The sequence below is a fragment of the Xenia sp. Carnegie-2017 genome, unplaced genomic scaffold, assembly GCF_021976095.1.
Source record: "Xenia sp. Carnegie-2017 unplaced genomic scaffold, XeniaSp_v1 HiC_scaffold_23, whole genome shotgun sequence".
Classification (NCBI taxonomy): Eukaryota; Metazoa; Cnidaria; class Anthozoa; order Malacalcyonacea; family Xeniidae; genus Xenia; species Xenia sp. Carnegie-2017.
In genome coordinates this window covers 17,146,071-17,159,288 of record NW_025813486.1, presented here as the reverse complement: position 1 = coordinate 17,159,288, position 13,218 = coordinate 17,146,071, and the positions used below count along the sequence as shown (strand labels likewise).

Sequence of the window (13,218 nt, the reverse complement as noted above, 5' to 3'; positions counted from 1 at the left end):
GCTACAGGAAGTAAAAGTAACAGGAAGTCGAATGAGAAGTCGACTGAAGTAGACGTGACTATGCCAAATTTTAATGAGATTGCTTCAATCAATGCGATTTGCGCGTCTACTGAATGATTTTCGCCTTTCAACTGTGGGGGTTTATTGATAAACAAAATAATCTCCATCAACAAATTGCGACTGGCATGGTTGCTTTGCAAGACATCATCCCACCAAATACAAAATAAAAGACAAAAAAAAGTATTTGTTAATTCAAGTTTATTGGAATATATTTGAGCCAAACAGGCATAATTGCGATACGTTAATTACAAATGAAAAAATCAACAACTTACTGATGAAATATACTTTTCAATAACCTATATTTATAAACGTAATATATTAAAATTTCATGCTACATATATATATCATAGTATGGTATACACTAAAACATAAAACACATCCTTACAATAACAAATGCTGGCTAAGCGCAGGAAACAACAACAGCAACAGCAAATTATCTTCATAATACTTATGGTGAAAATCAGTCTTGTCAATATATCATTAAATTGGAATGGAATTCATAAAAGCATTATTAATCACCATACCAATGTTTTATTATTCATTATCATAATTAGTTTTTAGTTTTAAAAACATTTCAGCTGCATGCGTACAATTGATCAGCACATTGATGCTTGACTTTAGTCTTTAGTTTGTGTCTACTCTAAAAAATTCTTTCGCGACAAACTAGCAAAAAATGCATTGTACAGCATTCTGAAGGATTATTGTTGGTCACTGTACAAAAATCGATGTTGTAATCACAGTTTTCAACGAAAATTATTGTTTATGGTGTACATTTCTATATTTATAAATTCATTTATATATAGTATATTTTTATGAATTAAGTTAAATTCACTACATTAAATGAAATCAACGCTTCCTAAAATCAAAGAATTTAGTAGTTTAAAATTTAGTATGATATTCATGTCATCTATTATATAATCATTGAAAAAAAGTGCGAGGAAAAGTACTGGCCTAAAGTAAAAAAGAACATTAACTATGGGATGAAAAAATGTGGTGAGCTGAGGAGTTCTTCTATTAAGGTATGAGTAAGATATTTTTTCGTTGGTTTCCTCGTTTTAATAATGGTAAGTTGTATTCATCTTACTATAAAATCCTACCTATCAAACTATAGTATCCTAAACTACATAATAATTTATATGGTAAAAGCACTGGACGAGATCGTGATGTCAACTGAAGGTTATGGGGAACAAAAGGGGGATAATGATTTGAATTCTCAATGAAAAGATGATTATCATATTGTTGCAATTCTTGAACAGTGTATTACTCTACCAGAACGGATTAAAGATAGTAACGGCGAGACAGATTAACAAATTATTGACAAATCTAGAGGGAATCTCGTCCAGTGTAAAATACAAAACTTTTAATTTTTGAATTTCAAGCTATGAAACTAGCTTAAATATTTTAATTACTTATATAATCAATAAATTTAACAGATTTATAAAATCCAAAATTTTTTATATGATTAGTGTTGCTTTGTTTATTTGTATTTCGATGTAATTAATAACAAAGCGATGTCTCATTATCGCTCTGCCATCAAAAATAGTTAGAACTTATGTTATCAATGTTAAGCCAAAGTGAACTGTAATATTCAACAGCGTCAAGCCACAATTCACAGTGTTAAGGCGTTTGCGAATGCAGTTGGTGAACACGTGACTCAAGAGATGACGTGATTTTCACGAGATAAATGAGAGGCAATTGAATGCAGTATTTAAAAAAAAACTGAAAATAAACGTCAGAAGAAATCGAATTTTATAAAATTGTGTTTTTAGTCTCTCAACTCATCAGATTTTCTTAAAAGTTCACGTCAAATCTCCAAAAGTTACGAGTATGAAGAAGATTAATAAAATTATTGAATCTTGTGACCTAAATTTTCACCAAAACTTTAGACCTTAAGCCCGCTTGCATAATGTTAAAATACTTTTACACACAATACACAACTATATAAAAGTTGTTACCACAATCCTTTTGAACTGCGATTTACAACTGCAGTACCCTCCTTGTCTCAAAGAAAATTTGCTATTTGCTAAAGAGAGTCGAGTTAAAAGTTATTACCTGACGAGATGAAAAATTAATATCTTCAGGGAAGTCTCGCGATTCCCATTGATGCATGTTCAAAAACAATATGGAAGAGAGATAGACGGAAATAGGCACATCAATCATTTAGATACAATATCAGCAAATTTTCTTGGAGGGGGGTACCCAATTCACCTTTTACACTGAACTCATCCAGAAGCGTGGCTCGTCGCAGCAAGGTGATTCGCCCGTGACAGATTCGTCAACTTCTTCTTCGGTTTTGAACAGGTTGGGATGACTATCCAGATAGTCATCGCTAAAGAATACCGATTCCACGCCAGCGTTAATGAGCATAGTTTTCACGTGATTCTGCACGCGGGAAAAGTACATCTTAATCTCGTTATCTTGAAGATCCTGGATGATTTGAAGGAAACCTTGCGATACAGTGAAGTCCAATTCAGACATATTGCTACAGTCTAAGATCACCAGCTTAGGAGGCACCTCACACAGAATTGAAGCCTAGAATTCAGTAATAGAACATATTTCATATTACATAATCTAATATTCTTATCAACAATCTTGTATTATCCAAAATGTCATCCTGAAGTTAAAACTGAATGGAACTTAATTAAGCGACTTTGAGAAACACTCTTCCTTGCAGAATTTTTTTGCCATATAAGAACAGCTAGTGTGCCACTTTTAATTCTTGTTAGAGCACTAAGTGAGTTTCCTATTAATTCTTGCTAAAACAGTTACGTGGCCTCTTTCATTGCTATTAGAACACTAAGAGCGCACCATGTACTTCCTGTTACAACAGTCACTATGCCCCTTTTAATTCTTGTTAGAACACAAAGTGCGTACCCTTTGATTCCTGTGACAACAGTGGGTGTGCCACCTTGAAAAAGTTCGTTTAATAAAAACTATTAACTAGTCAATAATGTAAAATCAAAAGCTTCATAACTTATGTCTGTAATACTTTCAGTGAGATACCTCTCATTGAGCTCATTTCTAAACCAGCACAGCAGAGCTATCTATATACCATAGAATTTCAAAAGTGATCGCCCCAGCTACTTTCAAAATGCGTGGTCTTAAGGGGCAGCTACATTCAGAGGCGCACTCACTTTCTGAGGACGCTTAGTTGGGAGTTATTATTTTCTGCCTCGGTTAGCTCTTAATCCACTCATGGCAGTGAGTTTTGTAAGGGCGGTTACTTTCGTGGGAGACCATACGGTAAGAAAGTTAAATCGTTAGTCAATACGTTTACTTTGCTAACCTCCTCAATTTTTGTTGCAAGATGCTCAATACCAACGTATGTTAAGCCACCATTTATTCGAATCACCGTTACTTCATGTTGTCTTGCTTCAATACGTGGTACAACCAACCGATAAATTAAGAGTAACAGAGCGCATGCAATTCCAGCAACGATACCAGTGGCAATATCGTATAGACATAAACCAAATGTTAGGATAAATGGAATAATGTCCACTTTCTTTATCTTCCACATTTTCCTGACCACTTCGTGGTCAATCATATGGATAACAGAGGATAGAATAACAGCACCGAGGGCCGCTTTGGGGATGTATTGAAAGAATGGAGTGAGTACACCAAGGGCTAACATGACAAGTCCTCCGGTAAAAACACCTGATGAAAAAAATTAACAATAAAACACCGTTTCCTGTACAACTACACTTGTGTCTACAAACAAAATATCGCTATTTGAGAATGCAAAATCATAGTTTCATAGAATCTAGCTGTTTTCTATGTGTATAGAGATGCGTTTTGTGAGAATTTTTCAACTAAGAGGCAAATGATCAAAGTTAACTGCATGCAAACGAGTACTAATGCCATTTCAAAAATTACCTCCCAAAGGAGTAGCAACACCGCTGATCGAGTTGACAGCTGTCCTTGAAAAACTTCCAGTAACTGGATAGGCTGAACAAAATGCGCCAACAAAGTTAGCAATGCCAAGTGCAATCAGTTCTTGGCTGGGATCGACCTTGTACCTATTCTTCCTTGCAAACGCCTTGGCAATAGCAACACTTTCGAGAAAACCAATCATGGGTAAGACAATAAGGCCACCTTCGATCTCCGTAAGTATCTGGGTGGTGGAGATAGTGCTGTTGCCATCGTGGGAGGTCAATTTTGGCACCTGCAAAATACACGTACAATGAAACGAAATTCCTATCAAACGCAAAACGGACGACTATACTTTTGAAAGAGAGAAGAAGTTTCAACAAAACTTCACCTCGTATTCCACTGGACTGGGAGTAAGAGGTGAAGTTCATCAGATATGAGATGAAAGTCCACGAGTACTTAAGTTTCAACACCAGATCACTCCTGATTAAGACACTAGACCTAGACTGAAATATATAAAGACTCGAGCTTAAACACGAGTTCTCTCCTGATGAAGACACTGGACTGGAGTATAAAAAGACTGAAGTTTCAAAATCAGTTCCTTTCTGATGAAGACACCAGACTGGAGTGCAAAAGAATCCTAGCTTCCACAAGTGATCATTTCCCATGAAGCACTTGAAATTTAGCCTAACAATTGCCTCGCATTGAAGAAGATTCTCAAAAATATCAATTTGTAAGCAAAACTTGCTTTCAACAACCTTATAGCCAAGAGATAAATAACCAACAAACCTCAAACTTCGGTAGGCCTTTTTTGATAGCTCCGGTGAGGGTAAAATGCCCACCATTTCCATGTGTTTCCATCATGAGAGCCAAAAATGTCGTAAAAAAGACAATGACTGCATTACGGCCAACAGACACAAACCAAACTATTTTCTTCATGATTCTCTTGCTCATCGACTCTTCTCGTTTGTACAATATGGCCATTCGATTAACCCGTCGAAATGCTTCCAGCAAGAGAACGCAAGCGACGCCAAGGACAACATCCCAATAGTTCGTCTTGGCGATGTTACTGAAGGTCTTGTGGAGTCGCGGAACGAGTTTCTTCGGCATCCCGGACATACCAAGTATGCCAGGCAATTGGCCAAAACCAATAATAATGGCTGCTGCAGATGTGAAACCGCTGATCACTGGGATTGGGATGAAGCGAACGATGAACCCGAGTGAGAAGAGACCCATCAAAAGCTGCAGAAGACCACTGAAAAACGATAACGCCACCGCGTAGTGGGCATCATTCTGACGACCGTATGTCGCCACCATCAGAGACATTATTGCTGTCGGTCCTAGGGTCACATCTTTGCTTGACCCAAGGAAACAATATATAAAGCTACCCATGAACGCGTTGTACAAACCGTACTGGGGAGGCAACCCAGCAAGTACGCCATAGGCTAGACCCTGAGGGATAACCATTAGACCAACGGTTATACCAGCAATAAGATCGCTTTGCAACGACTGTAGGTTGTATTTTGGCAACCACTTAACGATGGGTAGACGACTTTTCCAATCTAAAGTGCAGCGCATTTTTGTACGTCTAAAGAAAAGTACGATAAAATAAGTTTACAAAAACATCATTTCTAGAAGACTAGATCTTAATCTAAAGAAAAGCAAGATAATGTAAGACTACGAACGTAAGATAAAACAAGACGACCAAAACATCCTTCTAGAATTTTTTTTATCATTAAGATGCATAGTCACAACAATAAATTAATATTAATAATGCACTTAATAAAAAATCTCCGTTTAAACAAAGGTAAACAAGAGTCGTTACTTAGAATCTAAACTCGCGGCCATTTGAATATTTTCTTCTTCGATCGACAAGATAAAGCTAGACATCCCCCATTGAATGTATATTCCACACCAGAAAGTTTTGGAGAATGAGAGAATTAAAAATGTTCAAATTGATTTCTGGTTAATGACACGTCTGCATTGCTGATACACAACAGACTTCTTTCGATATTTCTTGCACATTATTTCCATGGAATTGAATACAATTTTGTCAAACTCGAATGAAGAAAAGATTACGTTGTATACAAACGCTTGAATTCTGAAGAAATTCTATTTTGTTAAAACATTTGAAATCATTTCATTCACCAACACACCAGTCTTTGAGTAAGATAAGATGAGCCGACAAATATTGATTTGAGTATGAATACATTAAGAATCGTGCGAGACTTTTATTGGAAGACGTAATCTGAAATTTAAGTGATTACTTAAGCGTAGACAGATATCACGGCGGGCAAGATTTGTTTTTTCTCCTTAAAATTAAACTAACTACTCATCTACGTAAAGTTATGACATCATTCGAAAAGGATAGTCTTTAATGTTAATTTTTTTCCACTAATGATAGTTAAAGAACAGTTTGGTTGAGTCAGTGTAATGCAAAGGGCCAAAATATAAAAAAATGCTAACTAGCTTCAAAGCTATGCTTAAAAAGAAAGAACCACTAAATAAAAGCGCAACTTTCCTCTCATTATATTTCCACATTCCAGGCGTTGTCGTTGCCGGTGAACTCTCACTACTTTCTGTTCAAATGTTTCGAAATCGAAAGCTCTTCGACATCGCATATTTACATTTGGTGCCCTTACAACTGTTACTATGCAAAGTCCAATACCTAAGTACGAACAGTTGGGTGTAAAAATACATTGTTTATTTTGACGACAAGTGTTCAAATATTACCACATATAGTTGTCTTACCGATATTTAAAACAGCATCAATCTATATATCAGAATCAACATAAATACGTAAACGACAAAACCAAAAATTCGTGGGAAGCGTGTTTATTAGAAAGTGACAATTATTAGGAAGGTGTTTAATTGAGTATTAACTGTACGCTTGTATTATAAATAATATGAAACAGATTTCATAAGATTTCTAACTTCGCTACATTTTGTAAATAGCATTCCTTCTTTTTTCTTCGATGTCCACGAGATAAAAAAACTAGTAAGAGTCATCTGCAATTGATTGCTTTTGTCTGATCTAGATTTTTCCGAGCACGCCTTTTCTGGCACCCTGGGGATGATTGTAATGTCACAATTTCATCATTTCCATTTTTTCCTTAAAAGTCAAGATCTCAAAAGATAGCCGTTTGAAAATTTCAAAACTTTGCAAAAGGGAGCATGTGGAGGGTGGGAAGTGCTTAATTGAATCCATAAGTATGGTTTAATTAAAGAAATGTGGGGGAGGGAAGTACATAATTGGTTTATTTTATGTGTTATCACATCAACAGTAAACAGAACTATTCAATAACTACTCCCTCTGTTCAGTCGTTCACAGTTAATATCCTACACTTCAGGTTACTCATAGACACTTGCGTTTTAAACTACTTAACCCTCATCTGTTTCAACAGCATCCAAAATTTTCTAATGCTTGGCATATTTTATAAACTTCATCACAATGCTTGAGCGCGTTCAAAAAGTTACCGAGCAAACGTTTTTTTCATGTGTTTTTTTTTATCGACAGCGTTAAATATTCACTGCGTACGCACTTCGTAATTTCACAATTATGATGGAGGATGCCATATGGACTTAAAGAGCTGGGTAATCCAATATCCAATTATACTCCGCCCACTCCTCGTACAATCCCATATACATCAAACGTTGCTCACCGCTAACGTCTATCATCTTATTCAATTGTCCAACAGCGATTACAACATCAGAATGCCTACATGATACGGTCACCAAAACCTATAGAATTCCTGATCTTAAAGTTCACATACTATCTAATATAGGTCAAATTTCCACTGTTTCAGCGCTATTTGTCGTTCCTGCTACATCCTATATCTCCCAGCTATTTTAATTCACACCCGCTAAAGATGTTTGATTACACTATCAAATTAACAAGGTCCATAAATTATAGTTTTCTTTTTTGTATTGCATTTCAAGGTTTTACATGGTGAGCAGTAAGAAAATATCTGCAATATCCAAAAGCAAAGTATTTTCGAGAAAACTTGAGTAAAATTTTTAGTTGAGATGACGATATTCTTGTTGAGAATACGATATTTTTATCTTACATGAAGTATAAGCAACGACGCCCAACCCTTAGAGTTTCATTCTTACATTAAATCTTAGTAGGAAAATTTACGTATTGGTTTCCATGTGAACCAATGATGAAAAATAAACTCACATCGTAAAACTTAAGAGCATAAAACTAGAAAAGAAAAAAATTAAACGTGAAAGAAAAATGTTAACACGTCTGAGCGGTTTTGAAAAAAAATTGTCTCAATAGTTTTATAACATAAAATATCCAGTTGGAATTCATAAGTAATCGTAACCCTTTATGGTTTTGAGATCAAATATCTCATGATTTAAAATATCTCTTTGGTTTGAAATAAAGTATCTTCTTTGTTACGGGATAAAATATCGTTTTGTTTCAAAACAAAATATGTTTATGATTGAAGCGAAATACATTTATTGTGCTGACATAAAATGTTTATATGCTTTTGACATGAGTATCTCTTTAGTTGCGAGGTATCCCACGGGGCCACTCTACGTCAATAGATAATCACTTCAAGATATCAGTTTCAAAAATGCTTCCGGAAAAATCTTTTAGCAACTACCGAGAGTTATATGAAGGCGTCGAAAGGCATGAAATACACATCTGCTAGATACCTTTAGAATTCGTGTTCTACATTCAACTTGCATGACGAATTAGCAAAAACCTTTTCAAAGCCATTTTAGGAGAATCAGAACAATTGTAAACGAAGTTTGCAGGAGTAAAATATGAAATTAATAAAAGATGCGTCGGTTTAGCACACACCAGGAAAAACTTACTCCATTCATTTATTTTATTGATTTTAGCATCCGACTCAAATAACAACGTGTTTCATTATTATAAACATCCGTCCGGAAATAAAGTGAATACACACACGAAGAAACAATTAGATAGAGTATATAAACAACAGACTTAGACAATGGAAATAGGCAAGCGTTAGTTCATGATATTCACGGGAAATTGACAAGATTATCCCCGTCCCAAAATGGCTGTTTACCAGCACGCTCACCCACGCATTTTAAGAGGCACATTTTATGCAAATTAGATTGCGTCCTTTTAAACTTGCGACAGCGATACAATACATTGTACACAATGTTTGCAAAACTTTACGTTTTTGAGTCTACGGTTTTAAGTTGAAATGTCATGGGAAATGGTGATGAGCCACACATGACGCATTCATTATAGACCAGTATCGAATGTCCGACTTTTAAAGTTGCAGATCACATCAGAAATTAAAAATAAGGAAAATGGACTCTTTAAATTTTTATACTATTGATGTTTGAAACGTCTCTTTACTAAAATGCGCAGGTATTATTCAAAAATGAGGTATCAGTTTTCCTCCAAATTGGGTCACGCTCAATATAATAGTTTACAATTCAGACGATAAATAAAAGTAAATAAAAAAACGTACAAAATAAAACATACAAAAATAAAAAACAGAAAAATCCATTAACTGGATTGTAACTAAAGGAAGAAGAGCAAATTTCCGGTAAGTCCACAAGTCTTAATTTAAAAAAAACATGAAACGCAATAGCTAGATAAAATGAAGCAAAATAAAACAAGTTCGCAAGAAAGAAGTAAGCTGGGTCGAAATAATTTCCGTTTCAAATTCATGCACGACGACTAAAATTTTCTATATTGCTAATGTTCCATAGTGTTACCTGCTTTTATTAGTAAGTTATCGTTGTATACTCGGAAAATAAATCTACTTGAAGACCGCCAAAAACCGATTCGCTCTCGTATAACTTTACCACACTTGTGTTTGATGCCTTTACCACTAACGCGAGAGTGAAAATTAAATCAAACTTTTAAATATTTTCCAATGAAGCTGAGATGTGCAGACCGCGAACTTATGTAAACGAATGACTCGGAATTACCTTCTGCAAGCAATGAATGTCTGAAAGAATTTCCAAGACCATGTAACGCACGGCTTATGTAAAAGCTATGCATGTGAACAAAAATTCCTCTCCAACACGCGAGCTTAGCTGTTGCCAGACCTCATGAGCATGTCACAAGGGTAATGAGCATTGTCAACGAGGCGCCGCAATCTTCTTTTTTTTTGTTAATTAATCTTTAAAAATATTATATTTTCAATGAAAATGTTGGAGAAAAATATGTAATGAAATGTCTGTGCCCGTGTTGTATAATATACATGCTTTGACCGTGACCGACACTCACCACCTGTCCTGAGGGTATGCACCTCCAACAATAGCATGATTTATAATGATTCACGCAAAAATCACGCGCCGTCTTAAAATTGCATGTTTGTGGAGACCATGCACTAGCTATATATAATTATCTGCTTGTATTTGAAGCCTCGTGTAAATATGACCAGTTTCCGAAGTCAAAACCATTGAAATATCTTTTATCCTTCTTTTTTAAAGGCTCTATTAATATCTATCATATTCAAAGTAATAATTCCCTTTCCTCTAGGCTAGTCTCTGTCCACGAAATCGATACTATTTATAAAATTTAAAAAGTAGAACTTTCTATGTCTGTAAATACGTAAATAATTTTTAAAATGATGCTGCTTTAATTCCCGTGCGGCCGTGATAGCTGTATATTATTCATGTTCAGGAGTTTTATTTTACGTTAAAGGTCAAATAGATATGAATTTGCAGTTGAAACTAATAACTATATATCGTATTATGGAATTTTAACGAGCTTTTCGTTCGAGAGTTTTTATAGAATAACGAAAAATACCCTTTGCTCATAAGGCCACATATATAATGAAAATGCTTTTTAATGCATCAGTTCAAATGAAACAAAAGACATCGACTTTTCATTCGGCGTTTTCCGATATTCTATAGCTATAAAAACTATAACAAAAGGCGCTCACTAAACAAGAACCCGTCAGCATGCTTGCCAGCATGAGGCCAATACCGACGAAAATGTAGCCTTGAACTTATCCACTCACAGTAATTTGGAGTTTAACGTGTAATTGTCTGAGTGAATGAACGCGTATTGACTGTCTAAAAATAAGCATGATATCCCGCGCGCAAAATATTTAAATTAAATATAAAGATATTCAACTTTTCTGAAGTTTGCGTAGCGTCATGAATCGCATCATACTACTTGTACGAACCGCATTATATGAAATTTCAGGCCGGAACGGTACTTGAACATAAGCCATCGATAAGCATCAGTTATATAAACTATGAACTTAATCACGACTAATCCGAATCATTCCCGCCCCGCCTTCCTTCCCTCAAGAACTTGAAAATAATCAAACATAAAAGTTGTGGGAATTTTTTGATGGTTGAAAGCGACACTCAAGATGTGCGGCTTTTGAACTGTCCCTAAGAGAAATTACTAATAAACGATAACTGATGAAAGTTCAAACTCGTAATCTGGTATGAAATTGAAACGCAAGTCAAAATAAACTGAAACAAAAACAACAACAACAACTACAGCGAATAGATTCTGCTGGCATAAATCAACTATCACAAAATGAATTACACACATGTCATAATTCTGATGAATGTACAAGCAAAACGACGATGCCATTCAACTAAAAATTACGCATTATAGGCAATTTGAAAATAAGAATGAATAAATTTATTTACTTTTTTTGCTTTCGTCTTGAATGAATAGCCGACACTTTCTTCACCACAGCCTAAGGTGCAATGTCTATTGAAAGATCAAATCACGCGTAAGCTCAATTCTATACTAACTGTGTGTGCAATCGTAACGTATCTTTAGTAGCTTGTCCAGCATACCCGCTGCGCCTCACTTCCTATGCACGTAAAAAGAAGAGAACCAATGGGAGGGAAGAGGAAGCAGTAATTACATAATTGATTAAATCAGCAATTGTCAATAACAGCGATGCAACTGTGAATATGCGCCATTTTACAAGCTTTCGTCAAAAGATCAGACCTTTCAGCGATAGGAAAATCAAAACGCAAATTATCTGTCATGATGAAAAGGATTTATCCACACTTTAATTTTCAGACATGAAAAACGTGCGGAATGGAACATAAAACCACAAATTATGACGACATCTACGACGTAGGCCAGACATGATTCAGTGAAAATTGCAAGAACCCGTTTTCTTTGAGACGACGTATACATTCCCTTTCCCTGACTTTGATGGCACAAAATTTATAAGAAATTAATGTACTTGATCTCCTTATACCTATGTCATGGTGAGGATGGTACATAAGAACTCAATGTATTTGATCTTCTTATACTTATTATTTTGAGTTTGCCAATTTACTCGGCCTAAACCACAAAGGTCGAGAGTTGATCATGATACAACCTGTTTCAACAGTACAACAGACTCTTTGATAACACATAAAAGATCTGCGAGTTGACTTGCAGCAAAATTTAAATGTAATCATTGAGTTATTTGTTGAATATTCGTTTTGAAATGTAGCAACAGTAGCTACTAAATGGCATCAGACGGGTTTTCCTTCAAAGGATGACTAATAAATTCTTGATAATTATTGATAGATGTTTTTTGTTGTGCATATCAGGCATGACTGTATACTGCAAACTGTAAACACCCAATTACAGATATAAAAAGTCTAATAGGTTATCCAATGACAAAAAAAATAATGTTAAAATTTTTACGGTCTAATACATTGAGGTCTTATGTACCATCCTCACCATGACAGAGTTCTGCGCATGCGTAATGCTTATATGAGAAGACGATGTGTTGCAATCATTTAAATTTTTTGACTTGATGCAAAAATATACTAATTAAAACACGTTCTCGACAATTATTATGCCTTAGTATTTGGTTAGCATACATGCGTGCTGATATATAAAAACCACAAAATAACGCCAGGCGGCTCCCTGCAGTTATTGTGACAGAACATTCAAAAAGATTTTTTTGGCTAACGCAATAAGAAGCAAAACGTTCAATATTTTTTATCCTCTCCAATTTGTATTCGTTTTTCCTACTGATGACATGTTGTAGAAATCTGCAAAAATGTTTTGCGACGTCATATTGTATTGTTGTGACGTCTTAAGCTTTAATAGTAAATAGCATAATGTGCGCTAATACATGTGTTAATTTGTAGTGATTTTTATTTTTAATATAATGTTCCAGTGGATAAAATTACATGAATTTAAAGATTTTATGAAATTAGGAATGAGCTCAAACCCATCCTTCACGAGAATTTAAAAACAGAACGGGCGGATATCACATTAAAAGGAAAAATAAATAATATTTAATGATTGCTCTGGACGAGAGAACAAAATATCACTTTACCAATTTTTCTGTTGTTTTGGAGAATTTC

General features: G+C 35.0%; 1 protein-coding gene across 3 annotated transcripts; it reads right to left on the bottom strand.

Moving 5' to 3' along the window:
* Positions 1-241: 241 nt before the first annotated feature.
* Positions 242-11,661, bottom strand: LOC124449787 (sodium-independent sulfate anion transporter-like). Of its 3 annotated transcripts, none has more exons than XM_047000690.1 (5): positions 11,542-11,661; positions 4,717-5,515; positions 3,934-4,222; positions 3,347-3,714; positions 242-2,592 (listed from the first exon to the last, which is right to left on the bottom strand). In XM_047000690.1, the coding sequence occupies exons 2-5, from the start codon at positions 5,503-5,505 to the stop codon at positions 2,272-2,274; spliced, it is 1,767 nt and encodes a 588-aa protein (XP_046856646.1). In that variant the 5' UTR covers positions 5,506-5,515; positions 11,542-11,661; the 3' UTR covers positions 242-2,271. The 3 variants fall into 3 exon arrangements, with proteins under 3 accessions (XP_046856646.1, XP_046856647.1, XP_046856645.1); XM_047000691.1 differs by lacking the exon at positions 11,542-11,661 and adding an exon at positions 9,637-10,925; XM_047000689.1 differs by lacking the exon at positions 11,542-11,661 and adding an exon at positions 5,753-6,140.
* Positions 11,662-13,218: the final 1,557 nt, after the last annotated feature.

Excerpts from the sequence above, each read along its gene's own strand:
- LOC124449787 (XM_047000689.1), bottom strand. The coding sequence starts at position 5,817 with ATGTCTAGCTTTATCTTGTCGATCGAAGAAGAAAATATTCAAATGGCC. Across the intron at positions 3,715-3,933 it reads TGTTGCTACTCCTTTGGGAG|GTGTTTTTACCGGAGGACTT; the intron begins GTAATTTTTGAA and ends TTTTTTCATCAG. Across the intron at positions 2,593-3,346 it reads TTGCAACAAAAATTGAGGAG|GCTTCAATTCTGTGTGAGGT; the intron begins GTTAGCAAAGTA and ends ACTGAATTCTAG.